Source organism: Mustela putorius, unplaced genomic scaffold (genome assembly GCF_011764305.1).
Source record: "Mustela putorius furo isolate JIRA1106 unplaced genomic scaffold, ASM1176430v1.1 tig00003942_pilon_pilon_pilon, whole genome shotgun sequence".
NCBI classification, from domain to species: Eukaryota; Metazoa; Chordata; class Mammalia; order Carnivora; family Mustelidae; genus Mustela; species Mustela putorius.
In genome coordinates this window covers 4,321,598-4,342,784 of record NW_025422087.1, presented here as the reverse complement: position 1 = coordinate 4,342,784, position 21,187 = coordinate 4,321,598, and the positions used below count along the sequence as shown (strand labels likewise).

The 21,187-nt window shown below is 41.5% G+C and overlaps 1 protein-coding gene across 2 annotated transcripts in view; it reads right to left on the bottom strand.

Annotated features, from left to right (window-relative positions):
- MTUS2 (microtubule associated scaffold protein 2) overlaps positions 1-21,187 on the bottom strand; it is a 567,457-nt gene that overhangs the window by 120,663 nt on the left and 425,607 nt on the right. For both annotated transcript variants that reach the window (XM_045069540.1, XM_045069541.1), the window contains exon 8: positions 16,653-16,864. In XM_045069540.1, coding sequence (XP_044925475.1) covers positions 16,653-16,864 — 212 coding nt within the window. The remainder of the gene's footprint in view (positions 1-16,652; positions 16,865-21,187) is intronic.

Sequence of the window (21,187 nt, the reverse complement as noted above, 5' to 3'; positions counted from 1 at the left end):
ATGTTAATTTTCTCTCTACTGCTTCTGTTTATCATTGAGAGAGGGATGTTAAAATCTCCAAACATAATTTTGGATTTCTTTTTTATCCTTTCAGTTTTCTCTATTTTTGCTTGATGTATTTCAAAGGTCTGTTGTTAGCTACACAGGCATTGAAGATTGTTATGTCTTCTTGGTGAGTTGGCTTTTTTATCATTATGTAAGAACACTTTCCACCCTGGTAATATTTCTCTGCTCTGTCATCTACTTGTTATCAGTGTCTGATATCAATACAGCCACTCCAGTTTACTTCTGATCTGTGGTTCCATGTTATATCCTTTCACTATATGTGTGAGTGTGTGTGTGTGTGTGTGTGTGTGTGTGTCTTATTGACAGCATATAACTGGGTTATGTTTCCATACATACTCTGACAATCTTGATCTTTTAGTTGGCGTGTTTAGACCCAAGGTCAGTAAGCTTACTATAAAAGCCAGATAATAAATATTTTGGACCTTGTGGCCTTTATAGTCTGCTGCACTACTCAGCTCTGCTACTGAAGTGAGAAAGCAGCTGTAGTGAGTATAGAAAGGAGAGAGTTTGGCCATATTCCAAGAAAACCTTATTTACAAAAACAGATTTGGCCCATGGGCTGTTGTTTGCTGAAATCATTACATTATATTTAATATAGTTATTGGCATGTTTAAATTCAGAGCTACCATTTTATTCCTTCTGTTTCTTCCTTCTGGTTTTGTTCTTCTTTTTCTACCTCCATGCCTTTTTAAAGATTATTTGAACATTTTTTGTACCCAATTTTAACTTATTCATTGAATTTTTGGCCACACCTCTTTGCATAATTTTTTAGTTGTTGATTTCAGAACTACAATACACAAATTTAACTTCTCACAGACCAGTTAAAATCAGTATTTTACTACCATGAGAAAGAAATGAAGAAAACTTACTGCCACATAGATCCCTCTGCCCAATTTCCTCTGTGTAGTAATCTTGTGAATCACATCTACATATGCCAGAAACCCCATTAGATTATTTTTGTTTCCAGCTTTTACTGTATTTTATTTTTTAAATAATATGTAAAATATTTCATTTATTTGAGAAAAAGAGAGAGAAAGAGAGGGCTTGAACACAGCAGAGAGCCAGAGGGAGAAGCAGACTCCCCGCTGAATGGGGAACCTCATGTGGAGCTTGATCCTCAAATTTTGGGATCATGAGCTGAGCCAAAGGCAGGTGCTTAACCAGCTGAACTAGCCAGGTGCCCTGATTTTACTACGTTTTAAAGAACTCAATAGGAAAAGTATACACCCAGCTATTTGTTATTTCTGTTGCTCCTCATTCCTATTGCTCTAATTCCTTCTGGAACTTGGATGGGTGTCATTTCCCATCTGTCTGGAGACTGGTATTTTAGATTGGGTCTGCAGACAAAAAATTCCTTTATGTGTCCTTCATCTAAGACTGTCTTTCTTTCACCTTATTTCTAAAGGATAGCTTCCCTGGCTACAGAATTCTCGGTTGATGGTTGTTTCTTCCAACATTATGAAATGTTCCACTGTCACCTGGCCTCCATGGTTTGTGATGAGAAGTCTGCAGTCATCTGAATTGCTGTTCCTTACAGGTAATATTCAATAAGGAATTTGAAATTCCTTACAGGTAATAATTTTTCTCTGATTGTTTTCAGTATTTTTTTTCTTTGTCTTTAATTTTCAGCAGTTTGATTATGGTATGTCTGGGCATGGATTTCTTTGAACCTGTTTGAGGTTTACAGAGCTTCTTGAATCTGTAGGTTTATGTCTTTCCCCATTTTGGGTGATTTGGGCCATTATTTCTTCAAAATTTTTTTTTCTGCACATACTCTGTCTCTTCCTCTGGTACTCCTATGACAGAAATACTAGGCCTTCTAATATTGTCTCACAGGTCCCCGAGTCCATTTTTAAAACCTGTTTTCTTTCTATTGTTCATGTTGGATGATTTTTAATGATCTACAATTTCACTGACTCTTTTTCCACTGTCTTCTCTATCTACCAAGTTTTTTATTTTGGTTCTTGTATCTTTCAGTTCTAAAATTTCCATTTGATTCTTCTTTATATCTTCTATTTCTTGGATAAGACTTTCTATCTTTCAATTCATTTCATGCATACTTGGCTTTACTTCTTGGAGCATTTTAAAAAGTGTTTGAATTTAATGTCTTTGACAAATAAATTCAATATCTGTATCATCCTGCCTATTGGCTGACTTTTCTCATACAAGTTGACATTTTCCTGGTTCTTTATATGTTGACTGATTTTAGATGGTGTCTTGGGCACTTTGAATTTTATAATATATGACTCTGGATCCTGTTTGAATCCTATGGAGACTTGATGGTAGGCAACTGAACAAGAAGAGTTCAGGCTACTAGTTTCATCCAGCCTTCTGTGGGTTGTGCTTCTAGTGCCAGTTTAGTGTTCAAAGCCTTTGAAGTGCCATTAGAATCTGCCTCACGTGTGCACAAACAATGGCCAGTCTGGCAGGTGTGTAGTGGCCTATCCTGGAATCCAGTTCTCAAAGTCTATGTATGGTATTAGGGTGAGATTCACACATACATAACTCAGGGGTCAGCCCAGGGGTTCATAAACCAATGTTAAAGGGTCATTTTCCCAAGTTCCTTCATCTTCCCAATGCCTCAGTTGTTTCCAGTTCTCTGGGGCTGCCCATTTTCATCCTGCATCCAGAAAACTGGGACTTTAATTATCCCACTGTGCTGTGTACCTCTCACCTTATGCTCATATCTGTGGCTAAATGACAGATGTGTAAAGAGGGAATAAAAGCAATGGGGATTTGCCTCACCCTCTTGGAATACAGCTCCTCCAAGCAGAGAGGAAAGCTCCCCAGCCTCAGGATCTGGCTTTGGCAGGTTCCTGCTGCCACCACTGCTGCAGTCATGACCACAGGCCATGTGTAGGTAAGGGGTAGGAGCAAATGAAGAAAGAATAATTTACTTAACTCTCCCTGAATACTAGGAGTTCTTTTTCTCACTTTTCCTGAAGTCCCCTCTGCTCACGTCCAGTCTATTTCCAGGTAGACTACACTGAGTGTAGTCCAGGAGATATTGGAGAGAAAAACTTGTAAACTCACACTAGTTCTGTGACACTTCAAATTCTGGTCTTCTTTCCAGTCTACCTGAACATATTACTTCTCAGAATTCTCAAATAGTTACTCCATGCATTCTGTTCAGGTCATACAGCTGCATTCAGTGGGAGAGATGGGTTGGAATGTGAGTTCTCTATCTTGCTCAGAACCAGAACTCAATTTTGGATCTTTTGGATCACTTTCTTAGTCTTCCTATTGTGTTTTCACACAAGAAATGGTCATTATGAAGGTTGCTTATTGTCAAAATATAAATGAGGATCTGAATAAGAAAAAAATTCTGATCATTTATAAAAGAAAAATTTCTGAATATCTTAGGTCTGAAAAATTGCTCAGGTTTTTACTTTTGGGGGGAAATATAGCATCTCATGGATCTTATTTAATAGCCATCTGGGGCACCTGGGTGGCTCAGTGGTTAAGCCTCTGCCTTCGGCTCAGGTCGTGATCTCAGTGTCCTGGGATCAAGCCCTGCATTGGGTTCTCTGCTCGGTGGGGAGCCTACTTCCCCCTCTCTCTCTGCCTGCTGCTCTGCCTACTTGTGATCTCTCTGTGTGTGTCAAATAAATAAATAAAATCTTTAAAAAAAAGTAGCCATCTGAATCTGTTTCATGACTTGTCCTGGGCATGGCAGAAAGTCTTCCAAGGATGGGATGTCTCGAGGGGTGGAGCAGAGTCCCGACCCTCACAATTAATCTCAGTATAGCCAACCTCACAGTTAATCTCAGTATAGCTACAGTTGTTACTTAATTTAGGTCAATAAGAAACCAGTAAGGTACAAGTGCTCCTTCACTCACAGTGCCAAATTACTGAATGAAGCATGTTTTATCATTGCAGCAACTGAACACTGTCCTTCATTGATTTGTCAGAAGTGTGACGTCCCAGCATGAAATCAAGATGCTATTTTGCCCTGAGATTTTGTTCTGTTGCCATTGCCAGACATGCAGGGATAAGGAAAATCAAAGCAGAAATGCTCTCACCTCTGCCTGAGAAAAGGTTGTGGGTTAATACCCCAGTGGTATTGGAGAGAACTGTCACTTTCCATGCAGCCCTAGTCAGAGGCAAGGGCTGCATTAAATGTTCGACCTGGTTTCTTCTTATTGTAATGCTGGTCAGCAAAATGCCTTTCTGTGTTATTTTGACCATGGTAAATCAATTTGATGTTTTTGTCAATAAAATATCATGGTTAAAAAAGTGGAAAGAGCACGTAAATTGGAGGCAAGAGGCCTTAATTCTATTGCTTACTGGCCATCAGACCTTGGGCCAGAAACAACTTCTTTTTCTGTTTCTTTTTCTGGAAAATGGGAATACTCCCTTGAGCTCTCCCACCTGTCTTTCTGCTAAGAGAACAAAATGAGGTGCTCTGAAACTCTGCTGTGGGATATCTGGGATTTTTAAAAAAGATTTTATTTATTTATTTGACAGAGATCACAAGCAGGCAGAGAGGTACGCGAGGGGGTGGGGGTGGTGTGGGAAGCAGGCTCCCTGCTGATCAGAGAGCCCAATATGGGGCTCAATTCCAGAACCTCAGACCATGACCTGAGCTGAAGGCAGAGGCTTAACCCAGTGAGCCACCCCAGTGCCCTGGGATATCTGGGATTTTCTTGAGGCGATACCCTGTATCATATCCCCTTCTTTATTCTGAGACTTTCCAGGTGTGTGTTAAATACTGATGCATGAAATAAAAAACAAAATGTTATGTGATCAAAGCAAGCTGAGTTATCTATAAAATGGGCATCAAAACATCTACATTAGAAGGTTAATGTGAAAATTAAATGAAACAATGTAAGATATATAAAGGTCCAAGCAGCACCCAGGATACATTTGATGTTTATTATTCCTATCCCCCACCCCCCCAAATCCTGAAAGCTTTATAGAAGATTTTTGAGATGAAAGCAACAAGGTTCTCAGGATCGCAACAAGTGAACATTATCTGAATGCAAAAGTCACTAGACCCAAACAGAGTCAGCCTAAAATACCAACAACTACCTTAATGCCTTCCTTGTCTTTGGAGAATTGACCCCTTCATCATTATAGTGCCCCTCTTTATTGCCAATAAACTTCCTTGTTCTGAAGTCTGAGTCTCAAATTAGTATAGCTATTCCCTCTTTCTTTTGATTAGTGTTAGCGTGGTATATCTTTCTCTATTCCTTTACCTATAATCTGGGTCTTTATATGTAAATTGAGTTTCTTGTGAGTGGGTGAGCCTCAGTGGGCCAGTGGCCACCCCACACTCCTGCTGGCTACAAGCAAGCTCCTCAGAAGTGGGGGGAAGAGGGCAAGTGCTTTCATACCAGCCTCAGCCCCACTTAATATTCCTGGTCACCTGCTGGAAGGGACCTCCATACTGCCTAGCAATGCCCTGTTTCTTGGACCCCCTGAAAGTCCTTCTGCCCCACTAGCTCCGCCCACTACCCCAACTCTGCACTGCATGGCCTGCCCACCTCAGCACACCTACAGGGGCCCCCTCACCATTGAAAAAGCAGAAACAGCAAGTGGTGCACCCCATCTTAGCCCCCTGCCATTAAATCCACAAACAGGAAAAAAAAAAATAAATAAATTTAGGTTTCTTGTGGACACTTAAGTTTAAAAACATCATATATATATATAAATACATAATAAAAATATATAAAATAAATATAAAATTTAATATATAAAATATATTACTATTATATAATAGTATTAATAACATAATATTATATAATTATAATAATATAATATTATATAATAATATTATACTTATATGGATATATAAAATTTAATATAAAAATATAAAATAAAATAAAAATATATTTTATATATATATATATATATACCCACACATATTTTTTTTTAGAGGGAGAGAGCATGAGCAGGAGAGAGAGAATCTTAAGAAGGCACCACACCCAGCATGGAGTCTGATGGGGGGCTCGATCTCACAACTGTGAGATCATGATGTGAGCTGAAATCAAGAGTCAGACTCTTAACCAACTGAACCACCCAGGTGCCCCACTATCTCTGTATTTTAACTGGTATGTTTAGACCACTCATATTTGATGTGGTTATTGATAGACTTGGATTAATATCTAACCATCTTTTCCATTTGCTTTTCTAGGTACTTTTCTATTAATTGCATTTATTCTTTCTCCTCTCCCCCTTTTCTTGGGCCTCCTTTGTGCTTATAACATAAATATATCATTCTGTCTCTGTGTTACTTTTAAAAAGAAACAAGGGGCAAAGTCAGTTAAGCATCTGACTCTTGATTTCAGCTCAGGTCATGATCTTAAGGTGCTGAGACTGAGCCCCTTATCAGGCTCTGTGATCAGCATGGAGCCTACTTGAGAGTCTCCCTCTTCCTCTGCTCCTCCCCTGTTTTCTCTCTCTTTCAAAAAAACATATATTTAAATTGAAACCAAAATTGGGGACATACTTTGAGCAGTTATATCACCTCCTATCTATTGTGTTAGTACAGACAGTATTTATGGTGATAAGTCTCTGTTTCCAAGACAACACTGTAATGTAATAAAGTCTCAACACTTTTGAATTTCAAATGTTTCTCTTTCTGTTCCTGGTAGATTAAAAGTGGTGGGCTTTCTCTCTCCAGGAAGTAAATTACAGATACAGACTATTTGACTCTTGGGTTTGTGTGAAATGTAATTGCTTTTATGAATTATCTCATAGGCAAACTGCTTGCAGTGTACAACATTTGTTTTAGTTTTGCAGTCTCAGTAATTTGATTGTCAGGAATAAAATGAAAAATAAAAGTGGTTGTGTGTTTTTAGTTTCAGACCCAGTTTTAATGAAGCTTGTGGAATAGACGGGTCTGTAGTTCACGTGTTCGTGAACAGGAGGAGGGCAGCGCTTGCTTTTTGTAAGATTTCTGGGAATTTACAGTAGTGTTTGGCATGTGCTCTTCTCTCTGGGCACAGACTTTCACTTCCAGACATTGCCTGTAGATGTCACCATTGCCACTCCCAGGGTAAAGTGCTTGGCTTCAAGGTATTAAGGAAGAAAGCCCAAACTCTGAAACCAGCTGATTGTGGAGAAACCAGGACAGTCTGGTTGTCCTTGCCTGTTCACGGGCTCTCCTCTGAAACTGTCAAACTCCTTCTGTATCACTTTCATCCTCTGTCTGGTACCTGGTATTATAAATCACTCTCCCCCTTGCACAAATTCCTCCCTCATTTGCCTTCTGTGAGGTGGGATTCTGCTGTGTTTACCACTCTTTTCTTTGTTTCCCTCTGGCCCTCACAGGAACGCTGTTGTCTTTGTCCCTCTGTATACACTCTCTTGTCACTCTCATTTCTTTCTATGTTGCTTCTATATAAACGGATCCCAAGTTTTCTAGAGCTTCTTTTTTCTCTCTTGATATCTAAACCCATGTTTACCTCCCTAAGAAGACTCCAGGATCAGAAAACAGAAAGAATCTTGAAAATCAACCGAGTTGGGGGCAGGGGTTATACCAGGCATGGAGGGAGGCAACATAGTCAGCACAGACAGAATGACAGTCATCCTTAATTGAAATAATTTAGAAGCAGAAATTCTGAACCATAGTTAACTATATAAAAAATAGAAGCTCCTCCCACCAGAAATTCCTAAGAGAATAAGAGAGACCTAGGATGCTCCTGAAATGAGGAGTGGGACTCTAGACAACTTCTTTTGAACCTTAAAGATACATGTGATATTTGAGTTAAAAGCATATTTTGGGGAAAAAAATGCCTATCCCTAAGGGTCCTTTGGAGCTGGATCTTAAGAGTTCCTGGATACAGAGTATGCAGTTCCTAAGACACTTAGGAGAGAACCCATGACGTCTTTAAACATTTCTGAGTTATAAACACAGAATAGCTCTAAAGTTCTTAACACTTTCCATGTCACAGTGTTGTGATTTTTGCTTGGGTGTTGTCGGGGTTGGGGTGGGGAGGGTTTATCACTCATCCTCTAGAACATCTTGTCCTAGTTCAAGCCTCAACGAGCTCCCCAATTGGTTCACCGCCTTCGTTCTTGGTCTTCTATCTACTCTCTCCTCCCACCAGACCCCTGATCCTCATTCTGTCCCTCCTCACCTCTTGCCTGGATTATTAGCAATACTAGCAGAGCCTCCTAATTGTTTCCTTTCCCTGGATTTTTCTTTCTACCGTCCATCCCATATGCCACTACCATAATGATCTTCCTAAAATTCAGCTTCAAACACTTTAGCCAAAACTGTCCAAAACTCTCAGTGCCTCCTGACTGCTCCAAAGAGAGTCCCCTCTCTTCACTTTGCTGTTCAAGTCCCCAAACCCTTCTGCCTCATTCCTGCATGTCATCAGTCCCAACTCCAAACTTTAGGCAAAAGACTCTCCCCCCTTTATAGAACTGTCCTGTCCTTTCCCAGGGCTGTACCACCTGCAGCATGGGATCCCTCCAGCTCCACCTGATGAAATCCTATTGCTGTTGGAGGCCACTTCATAAGCATCTGTCCTCTCTGACGGACCCCAGTGACCCTGGCTGGAGGAATAGCTCCTTCCTGTGTCTCCCTTAGTGCCCTAAGACGTCCACGCATCATGATCTGAACAAGTGTATCTCCTCGGGAATTAGAAGTCAGAGTCTGGGGGCGCCTGGGTGGCTCAGTGGGTTAAAGCCTCTGCTTTCGGCTCGGGTCATGATCCCAGGGTCCTGGGATCGAGCCCCGCATTGGGCTCTCTGCTCAGCAGGGAGCCTGCTTCCCCCTCTCTCTCTGCCTGCCTCTCTGCCTACTTGTGATCTCTGTCTGTCAAATAAATAATAAATAAAATATTAAAAAAAAAAAGAAGTCAGGGTCTGACACGTAGTTTTTTAAATGTTCCATTTAACAAAGAGGTGTTAGGTAAAACAGTATGGTCAGGGTGGACAGGGAAGTGTCCTTGTAATGGGACATAATTTGGACTGTATGTGGGTTGAGGAAGAGGCAGAATGCGAGCCATAGAGGGAGGCTCTCAGCATTACTCTCTGCAGGCAACAGGTGTCTCACGCAAGTCCATGCTCCCCACTCTTGCCCCTGGTGGAAAGGCACAGAACAATCCACCATGACACCTGCCCCTTTCAGGAAGCAGACAGATGTCAAAAGGAGGCAAGGAGAGGGCTCAGCCTCATTAGGCAGCTTTCTCTCTCTCCCAAGTAAATAAATAAACAAATCTCAAAACAATTAACAATAACTGAGATTCAGAAAAGTTAACAAACTCCTCTCTCACAGGAAAGAGTCTGGAGCTGAGGCACCCATATCTCCCATCTCCCAAGCCAGTATTGCTCCATTAAAGTTATCATTCCAGGGTGCCTGGGTGGCTCAGTCATTAAGCTAGCCTGCCTTCTGCTCAGGTCATGATCCCAGGGTCCTGGGATTGAGCCCTGCTCCCTGCTCAGCGGGAAGCCTGCTTCTCCCTCTCCCTCCACCTGCAGCTTCCCCTGCTCTCTCGCTGTCTCTGTCAAATAAATAAATAAAACCTTAAAAAATAAAGTTATCATTCCTTTGACTTTCTTTTACTTGGAGGGATGCTTATAGCAATTCATTTATTTTTAAATAAATTTCCAGTGACACAGAAGCAGAGACCGTCAGAGGGCATGGGTCTAGATCAGTTGAGTGGCATGGCCTTGTGACGTGCCATTTCCACTTGATTCTGCTGCCTCCCTGGCCTAGAGGAAAATGACACCAAATTCTGGATCTCAACATATTTTAAAGGCATGCACTTTTACTACAGAACACCTTTAACCAACTGCTGACCAGGCACTGGGGAAAACTTCTTCCTTTCAAAAGCAGCAAATGAAACTCATCTTTCTTCTCCCTTGGCATCCATCTGTATTCGAAAGGGGTATCATTTAATTTAAAAAAGGAAACTACTTATGACAAAGTATAAAAGATGAACTGAATGGGAACAAATTCTGCCTTAGTCAAATATCTATTGTTTCCTTATTTATTTATTTACTTTTTATTCTGTTCAGTTAGCCAAGATATAGTACATCATTATTTTTGATGCAGTGTTCAACAATTCATTAGTTGGATATAACACCCAGTGCTCATCACAACACGTGCCCTCCTTAATACCCATTAGCTGGTTGCCCCATCCCTCCAGCCCCCTTCCTTCTGTAACCCTCAGTGAGAAAGGGGAGCCCTCTTACATTGTTGCTGGGAATGCAAGCTATTATTTCCTTATTATGAAAGTTATGATTTTATCAGTGAAGCTCTTATTAGGGACCAGTACTGGGTATCTTCCGAAAAAGCTGAGAAGACTTTGCAATTTTAAATTTTATTTTCTACCTACCATGATGTTTTCCATCATGGACATCTTAGGCCAGGGGTTCTTATGACTTCAAAGAGCTACTTGGCTTGGTTGGGAGTTCTACCTTTTGATACTGGGAATATATTGAAGTTTGGGGGCTGTGCTAAGAATTTCCTTAGGCTAGAACCATAAAAGTAAAAGCAAATATTCACTGTTGTCCCAGGAAAGTACTGTAGCCACATTTACTTTGGTGACACATAACATTCTTCCAGAACAGCTATCACTGAACCGTCCATATACTAATTTACTAGCATATCCCACTAGTTACATGCTGAAGGATCATCAGAAGTGCTTGCAGTCTCTCTAAACCTTCTTTAGTCAAGGTAAAATTAAGGGAAGAGAAGATAATCACAGAGCATTATCTGTAAGGAGAGGGACACCAAACACTATATTTAAATGGTCGTTTTTTTGGGATTTAGAGAGCAACAAAGAGCTTACTGCTTTCAATGCTGATTCAGCTCTGAGAGCTCCACTCAATGGAAAAGTCTCTAAAATACAAAATCCTTTGGCTGGAGGATATAATGGCTTCTCCCCTGTGTTTGGAGCTCTAGGGCAGACATTTATCCTGATAAATCCCGGGGTTTTAAAATCTGAATGTAGCAAATGGCCAAAGCCAGCAAGCATTTATTTTATGGAGGGATGCTCTGCCCGTCTTTTTCTCCTCCCCTTAGCCCACACCCTACTCTGACCAAACAACAAAGCCAGGTGCTCTGGAGCATAAAGATGAATCTGGGTGGTCTTCCTGATGAGGAGCTTTTGACCTGTTACAGAGTAATTACCGCATTTTGGAAATGATTCCTGAGTGCCTAGGTCCCTATTCATAAATCATTAATATACCAGGAGCTTAAAGAGAGGCAGGACAACAGACTTTGAGTGTCCCCTTCCCCCTTATGCATATGCTCTTCCGTTATCTTTACCCATCTAGAATCCCACCCGTATCCATCCCGGCTCTTCCAAGTCTGCTTCTTAGACCACTCACAGTGGCCTTCCCATTCACAATAATTGGGCTTGCGCTTGTGCACATAATCCCCTTTTTATGGCAACAGGTTAAATATTGCCTTAGACAGTTTTCTGGTATCATCCTGTATAAGTGTTAGCTTTGTGATAACTGTGGCACTTTCTGTTTCTTCTAATTATGTTTTTTCTCCTTAATTACAATAAAGGCATCTTGAAGGTAAGAGAGGGAGAGAAAGAGATAGCACATAATCTTGTGGAAAAACATGGGTGTTGAATATGGAACAACCTGTCCTGGTATCGTGGCTCCCATCCCTTTCTAATTATGTGGTCTTTATTTATTCATTCATTCATTTATTTATTTATTTTAAAGATCTTATGTATTCATTTCATACAGCGAGAGAGGGAACACAAGTAGGGGGAGTGGGAGAGGAAGAAGCAGGCTCCCTGCTCAGGGCCTGTGGGCCCGATCCCTGGACCCTGGGATCATGACCCAAGCTGAAGGCAGACACTTAACAACTGAGCCACCCAGGGGCCCCTAATTATGTGGTCTTTGGAAGGGCTACATAATCTCCCTAGGCTCAGTTTCCTCACCTGTCATATCTAGACCAGGCAGGGTTGTTGTGAGGGTTATAATAATATAAATATTATAAATATTTATATAATATATATTATATAAATTATATAAATGTTATAAATATTTATATAATATAATAATATAAATATTATAAATATATTATATATAATTATATATTATATCTTTTTTTCCAGAAGATTTTATTTATTTATTTGACAGAGAGAGAAAAAGACCACAATGGGGAATGGCAGGCAGAGGAAGAAGAAGAGGGAGAAGCAGACTCTCCACTGAGCAGGGAGCCCGATGCAGGTCTTGATCCCAGGACACAAAGGCAGACACTTGACTGACTGAGCCACCCAGGCACTTTTATGTCCTATGTATCTTATGTATAGCATATTACATATATTGTCATATTTACAAAATATGCTATATTATGTATACATATATATACATATCAAATATATCTAAAGTGTGTAGGACATTGGAGATGGTCAATAACCAGGAGTGATATTCTTTTTAAGGAGTTCTGCCTTTTGCTTTTTTTTTTTTTTTTTTAAGATTTATGTATTTGACAGAGAAAGACACAGTAAGAGAGGGAACACAAGCAGGGGGAGTGGAAGAGAGAGAGGCAGGCTACCTGCTGAGCAGGGAGTCGGATGCATGGCTTGATCACAGGACCGGAGGATCATCACCTGAGCCAAAGGCAGACCTTTAACAACTGAGCCACCCAGGTGCCCCTGCCTTTTACTTGTTGAATCCTCCACGGAAACATTCATAGGGTAGAAACAGCGTTAATAAAAATCTACCAACAAAAGTGAGTTGAAATGCTGAAGTTGAAATATATAAACTATATTTAAAAATATACACCCTAACTAACAACAGAAACAAAGATGAAGTGAATAGTGAATATAGCAAAATGTTAATATGTATTAAATATAGATGATGGGTGTTCAGATGTTGTGCTTTCTACCCTTTTGAATTTAAAATTGTTGTTTGATATAAGGTCAAACAGTAAAAGCAATATATATATATAGTACAGGGGAAAAAGAAGGCTGATGCATTATGAGTTTTATTATAAGCTTATATAGTACACAAATGTTTGACATTAGTTTTCAACTCTTTTATGCCTAAACTATTTAATACTAAATTTTAAAAAAACAAAACCCATCATCTACTATCACATTTATAAAGCCAAAGATAAAAATGATGCAAGTCAATTTGAAAAATACTGAAAAATATAATAAATCTTACTAAAAATAAGATAAATGCACCCTCAGATGTAACTTGTATAAAACCTGATGGTACGTGGCAAGGCGCACCACTTAACAAGGGACCGTCATCTGGATTATTTCCCGGATTGGCCACCAGGGGCTGCTAAAGAGTAGCATTCCCGGAAACCAGGCAGCAAGAAAAAGATAAAAATCATTCAACTTGACCGTAAGAAGTGCAGAGTCCGAGAGTGATGCTCATTACTACACCACCCGGAGGTCTGGCACCACAGACTTCAGCAGATCTGTCTGGCCTGTGGTGAGGACGATGCCTTGCCGCAGGGGCGGAGCTGCCTGGAACCAGAGCAAGCCTGAGGCTGCTGTTAGCACCTCAATGTGGCAGCTTGGAATCCCTGGACACTGGGCTCAGGCTGTTCCCAGCTGACAATTTTCACAGCTGCTCTGCCAGGAGCTGTAAAGCATGGGGACGGAATGGAAGATTCTTATCTAGGCTTCTATCTCCTTTTTTCTAGGGACTTCACATACACGGAGACTTACTCTCAATACTTCCTTATTGGTATCAGCACATTCTGGAAAAACATACAGAGCAGCAGCTGAATAGCTAGACTTGAAAATTATTTCCATCCTAAAGTACACTCCAGGCCAAACTCTTTATGAACAAGTATAGCAAAAGAAGAAGAGCTTTGTAGGTCTAGTCTAGGTCTTATTCATCTCAACTGAGAGTAAAATATTTGAGGGCACAGTCTTGTCAGATTTCCTCATACTCAAAAAGAAGGTTTTGCTCAATAATTATTTGAAGTAACTTCACTCATTCATTTATGACATTCTCACAATAACCTTGTGAAGCATTATTAACCATATTTGAAGTTAAGGAAACATAGACTCAAGGATGACCAGTCAGAGGGGACTTAGCTAATGGAGCCGGAGCAAGGGCAAGGATATTACTCCTTTTGGTGATGTGATGAGACTCAGAGAGGGGCAGTAACTTGCTCAAGGTCTCATCTGTAAACAGAGGCGAAGAGAGAGCTGACTCCTTGCTGGTCCCATGCCCTCTCTACCATGCCATGCTTTACAGACAGATCTGCTACGGTATAGAAATAATACAGGCGCAGACTTCCAAGACACATGGTTGAGCCTTCTAACCACAAAAGAAAAGAGATACTGCCTTTTCAAGCTGGCTATGGAGGTGTGCCTCTGTTTTCCTAGGTGCTCCCACCCCCACCTCCCACCTCCTGGTCTAATCTGGTACCACCGGGCAAATTCTCAAATCAACCATCTTAACCATGTAGGACACATGGCAGCCTCTGTGGAAACCACTTCTGTTCAATTACAGACTTTTTTTTTTTTTTAACACGCCCATTTTTAGTTCTGGGGTTTATCTGGGGAGAGACTTGAGATCAGAAAGACAGAAAAGCACACGACGCTGTGTGGGAGGTGAAATGCCATGGTCGTTTGGGAGGCCTGTCTGGGGTTGCTGGTTGTGATTTACTGAAAAGAACATGAAATTCATGTCTTCCATCCATCTTGCTGAAATGTCATGCTGAGTGCAACTCGAGTAGTAGGGAGGTCTGAAGGTGATGCCTACAAATCACCTGCTAGACCTTTGTGGTCTCTGATTTAAGAGCCATGTGTATTCTGTGGAAAAATAAAACTCTTGGTCCATGGGCCAACAAGGAATATTCCGGGTCATAGAACTACTTAACTATGGGGAACCAACCCTTGATTTCTGCCCAGGAACTCTCTTTTCTGCCATAATGCCATAAATGGGGTCCAAAAGTTCCAACTTGGGAACACAGCACGTATTACCAATATGTTATAGCAATGTCTGTTGATATGTCTAGCCATGGAAACATCTCTCAAGGATTGGTTACATGATGAATACTGGGTGATGTATGGAAGAGTTGAATCATTATATTATACACCTGAAACTAATGTAACACTGTGTGTTAATTATAGTGGCATTAAAATTTTTTAAAAAAGGATTTGTTAAGACAAGTGTAGAAGTAACAGAAGAGCAGAGTAATGACATCAATGTTATCACTGACCCTTGATGGACAACCTCATTCTTTTCTCTTTATTAAAGATGTGACAGTCAGAGGAAAATACATATCAAGCTAAAGAACAGAAGATAGGCCTCTCTTTCTCTCATAAGAAAACTGCTCAATATGAACCATAGCAAGTCAGGCCCTTGGCCCCTCCAAAATGTGCCTGTAATTTTAATTCTTACAGGGTTGGGTGTAGAGTGACCTGAGCTTTTCAAGGCTGGCACCCATGATATACCTGCCGGAAAGGAAGGTATGCAATTCAAAGTGGTCATTCATTGTGAACATCATGGTTGGGAAAAAGGCTGAAACTATGGGTAAAACTGAATTCTGTTCTTCTTGTCTTTCACTACACCAACAAATTGCTAACTGTGTCTTTCTGCTGAAAGTCTCAAGCGAAACAGAAAACAACCACCACAGCAAGGCAGGCTTCTGTACTGGGAGGGGTGGATGGGGGTGCATAGGATGTCCTCCATACTTTAGTGTTCAGGTGGTAAACAACACCAGGGATGTAGGGCTATTTAACATTCTTCTGCTTTTCTTCTTTAAAGTAGCCAGACACTTAGCTAGCTCATTTTCTTATTTGGAGACAAGCATTTGCAAAGTATTTTTACTTCTTCCCATTTATAGTTACCAGAAGGTCCATATATGAAACTCAGAATGCCTTATGGGTTTTTAACATGCTGACTCATAATGTTTAAACCTCGAAGGTAAATGTTCATCTTCTCCCCCAAACATGCCTTGGCTATTTCTTGCTGGAACACAAATGCATTCCTTCAGACGCCAGGCTCCCCTTAACCTCTGTTCCACAACGACTAATGGGAAAGCTGAGCTACATCATGGCTAATAACAGACTCAGTGTGTGGATGGCTCCAGGAGCCTCTGGACAACTTCTCTGCTGAGAAGGAATCAGCTCTCTGCATTTTCAGAGAAACCAAAAGAGCAGAGAGGGTGCTGTCCACCCCATGCTGCTCCGTGAACACCGTGAGCATGGCCCCAACTCCTCTGTCACGATGCCCCCAGACCTGGCACATTCCATCTCCTTCCAACAGCTATGGTGGAACAGCACAGTGGTCCTGCCTCCCTTTTATTTGAAATGTGAGGAAATTTTAGAATTTGGCCGTTTCGTCCCTAAAATGACAATCTCATGTTCTGTTTTCTTCCAAGATCTCACCTTCAAAACATTCATTTATATCTTCTTTGTTGTTGTTTTACAAAACTTTCCCTTTTGAAATCACGGTTACTCAGTCATTCTTCCCAGACCGATTTCTCTCACACATACGTATAAACTTGACTTCCAGGACGTTAGATACTGCTGCTGGAGATTTGTATGACCTTCTGAAAATCAGATCGCTCTCTAACCCTAAACCCAAACTAAGACTCCCCCCCTTCACCCCCCCACACAACTACCACCATCACCACCCTCTTCTCCAGCAAAAAGCCCCTCGACATTCCCGGAACATGGCCTCACCTTTCTGGAGAAATACTGAGTGGACACGGCGAGCGCCTGGAAGCCGCACACGGCTCTCCGCAGCTCCCCCTGCACGAAGCCCAGCTGCCGGGCCTGCTGCTGGCACCTCTCCTTTAGCCTCTGGACCAGCTGTCGCTCAGCTTCGCGGTTCTGCAGGTCTGGCTTGGGGGAAAACCCATTTCGGGGCGCGGTAGTCCTCTGTTTGGGGTATCCTGTAGAGAAAAAACAGAAACAAAACCACAAACAGTTGCTTCGTGAAAAAACATTCATCCCAAATGTGACAAAAGCTCTTGGGTACAGAAGTTTCATTCAGAGCACGTGGCTGAGAAGGTTGGTCATTTGGGTACTGACAAGAAAAAACAGAAATGGACTTCCAAAGTTTCCTCCATTTATGTGGTTCTCAGCTCAGAGTTTCACACTTAGGAAAAGATTAACAGACAAAACGGTCAGCTTCCTTCCAGCTCGCTGCATTTCTTCTAGGTCTGCTTAGAGAGACGGAGGCAAGTTCTTGTTTTCTGTTCTTTGGACTTTTGAGGTTTTTTGCTTTTCTCCTTCAAGGGGATTACTCTATAAAAATGTCTATGGGAAATAAGTCAGTCAATCCAGCTTGAAGTCCGAATTAGAACCTAGCGGCCTTTGAATTGGGCATCCAGGAGTAATGCCCACGCGTCTCCCTTCCCTCGCTTGCTAGCATTGCTCTACAGACCCTCTCTTGGTTATGAGTCAAGCCATACCTCTCATAACCTCTGCCCCAGGGATTTCTACTTTAAATTCCTACAGCCTCAGTGTTCTCCAAGATATTCCCCCCACGTGTTCACTCACGCCACCCCAGGGCTAAAGGTCCAGTCCAAGCCCCCATAACCTCCACCTTCTACTGGGAAGCCCTGCTTCTTCTCATCTTTCCCTGCACCATAGTCAGAATGATCTTTATGAATAAGTACTCTATGGTGACTAACATAACATAATAAAAAATTAATTAAAGAAAAAAAAAAAACAAGGTTTAACCTTTCGTCAAAAGGAAAATAAATAAATAAAGCAATCCTTGACCTGTGTGTACCCCTCCCTGCTGTTGTGCTCCACTGAAGTAAAAACGAAGCGCTCCTTCCTTCCCACGGCCCACAAGTCCTCTGATGTCTGCCTCCTGCCAGGAAAACAGTAGGTGTGGGGAGGCCACAGAGGAAGGAACCAGAAACTCCACCTAGTGCTGGGGATGGGGTAAGGGATGTTTAAGGAGAATGACTATTAATTAGGTGGAAGGTTGGGGGGCAGGTAAAGCAAGGCCCCTAGGAAGAGCTCACTGATACGCAGTGCACAGGTCAAATGGTCAAAGACTTGGGGGGTGAGCGAGAGTCTCTCTCAGAACCCCCGTGCTTCCGGTGTGAGGCTCAGACCCAGCCTGGCACCCACAGAAAGCCTCGGTGGGGGACGGAGGACCTCTATTCCCCAAGAACATTCCTTCCTTTCCTCAAGTAGAGAACATGATGTGGTCACTGAGCACAGAGCCATAAACAAACTTTAATATTTCAAAAGTTCTTTTGTCTCTCCAGTCCCTCCAAAATATCAGGAGTAACACAGAAAATAAATCAGACAATGGTCACTTGGGTACCCGATCTACTGAGAGACAAGGGTAGCAGGCTTAATCTATTGAACACTTCAGTGCCCTTATCTTTTAAGGGCAAAAAATGGTTAACTGATCTAAACACTTCTTCTGATTGTTAACTTAATGGCAACTGTGCTAATTTTAATTAAATCTTCCTCTTCTTAAGAAATCATCAGAGATTGTAAAAAGCAAGCTCACGTATGGCATATCTTCAATTATTATGGCTTAATGAAGTAGTAGAATGTGAAATTAATGCCTCTTTAAAATGATCTTTATGCCAGTGGAATACATAATAATCCAGAAAATTCACTTGCACGTTGCAGGCAAATGAATTTTAATATGTGCTCCATCCTGATATCCTCAATACTGATAACAAAAGAAAAATACTTATCAATGAAATGTGTGAGGTTTTACTGCTGCCTGCATTAAACTCAAAGACATAGCCTAAGACCCAAGGTAGATATTTTCATGATTACTGTTTTCCAGGTTACTGGTGGAGCTGATTTTATAAAACACTCCAGTGTTTTAATTAATGTGTTGGGGTACCAGGTGCCCTACACCATAATATGTATCTTATACATGTGTAATAGAAGGCATATCTTTTAGAAATCTAAAAGAGATAATGAAAGATACTTCTAGCTCAGTGAATTACAGCTAATTGCAATCTACAGCGTATAAAATCATCTCTGAATTTGTGCATATTGTAAGCACTCATTTTGTGTGGTTTTGGCTGTCAGATTTTTATCCTGTTATTATTATTATTACTATTCTTTTCATCATTAGCATTAGTATTGGGTTAGCAACGATATTCAGTGATGAATGGACAACATACAGAAGGATTTGGTGAACCCTATTCTTGGTGTTCACTGATACCAGTATTATTGTGATATTGCTTTAATTCCCACGTTCAAAAGTCCCGTGTTCTACTGAACGCCAGTACACTCAGTCCACATTCTACTCATGGGGCCACCAAATGAGCCAAGACAGATGTTCCCCTGAGAACATCAGCTTTTGGTATCAACATACCAAGTGTAAGATTTGCAGCTTTCTGACACCTTGTGAAACAAATCTTTGTTAGGGACTCCTGGCCAGCAACACATTGGCCGCCAACAGCACAGACTAAGACTCAGGCCCCGGCGCTAAGTCTTATTGGAAGGAAACCCAGAGACACAAGGTTGGTTGTGGAGTCGTCTGTAGCTTTAACTGAAAAGGGTCCTGCCATTTTCTAGATGGATTGGCGAGAAGTCTGTCTAGAACCAATAATCATTTCATTGCCAGTAGCGCATTCTGGGGCCTCGCCAGAACCAGTATTCTTCCTTGTGCTGTCAATGTGTGTTAAGTACTTCTATAGTTAACTCCCTGAAGTATTGTTCTGTCACTTACTTTCCTGTCCACCCACATGTCATACTGTTCCCAGGACGCTACGTGAGGACGGCTGCATGGCCTCATCGACTAGAGAACTTATCTTGGAGACAGAGAACTTATGTTGAAAGAAAAATGACTGACACACAGCCAGCTTCACCTGTTTCACTAAAGATTAAGGAGAATTTTGTTTGTTTCTACTGTCTTCTCCTAAAAGCCAGCACATAATGGAGCTAAGATGCCAATTGGCTTTGGAAGTGAGGCTTAGTTAAGGGAACATGACAGAAAACTTGCAGAGGGCAGTGGCGCCATGGAGTTCACGGAGCACATGCTTGGCCCTGTGATGGGATGTGCGGATGGTGCCTTACTTTTGACCTCCTACAGCCATGTGTCTCTGGAAGAGCCAATGAAATGCTTTAACTGAAGGATATGCTGTGCCACCTGAGCACACTTCAGGTGCTGGAAGGTTTTGTTATCATCTCCTTCGGTTCCTTGCAGTGTTTATATTACTTCCAGGGTGGCTGAAGTTTCTAAGTTTTGAAGGCATGCCCCTGACCTCTCACCACAGTCAGACAGAGCCTATTCCCAGGTGTTTGGTCTCTTTCCCAAGAATTGGTCTCCTACAATAGCCTTCTGATTTCCACTCAGTTGAACAAGGAAGCTGATTTAATGAATATAGACCTTCCAAATAAGGCTTATTGATGGTTTTGGAGTCTTTAAATGAAGTGGAAAAGATTAGAAATAACCAGTTTTTTACTGACTGGTTCTGGTAGTCTTCCTAACTCTTCATGAGGCTTATCCCCTCAGCAACTCTTTGACATGAACTATATGAACAGAAACACCTAGACCAGTGTCTTGCCACGACCTACAAATGAGAGCTGATTTCATATGCACACTTCATGTCTGTGTTTTGTGGGGAAGCAAAATATTGGACTGCTTTTATTGAACACCTACTCTGTGGATGACCTGTGTAGTAAGCCCCAGGGGGAGGGCACAGCAATGAGGCCCCATCCCTGACCTGAAGTCATCCATGGTCAGAGGGGACCCTGCTGCGTCTGGATTCCACATTTCTAACTCCGTGCCCTCGGCTTTTCCCACGTCAGCACACTGCTGTCATCTCTGACAGATCTCACAGGTTTGGGGCATACTCTAAATCCAGAACATCCTCCCGTTATCTCAATCTCCCCCTAATCCCAACTCCTCTTCAGAGATCCTACTGGCTGAATAACTCTGATTAGGGGCAGATAGAATCTGTGATGATCCCAGCAACAACTGGTAGCTCAGAGGAAAAAGCCAGTAACCTTAAATTCTCACAAAGGTGAATGCAAGCTGTTTGCGTGCAAAGGCAGAGCACTGGGGAGAACGCAGCCCTTGAAAATGGAAAGAGAATATTAAAAATTCATCCGCAGCCACCCGCTCACTATCTAGAGGATTCTAATGGATGGAAAAATGTGGTTTAATCTTAAAGCTGGAGGCTTAACTGACATGGTAAACAAACAGGCAGCACTGGAATCTGCCTATTTACAACATCTGAGAAGGCCCTTGACCTTAACCCTTGTAAATAAGAATGATA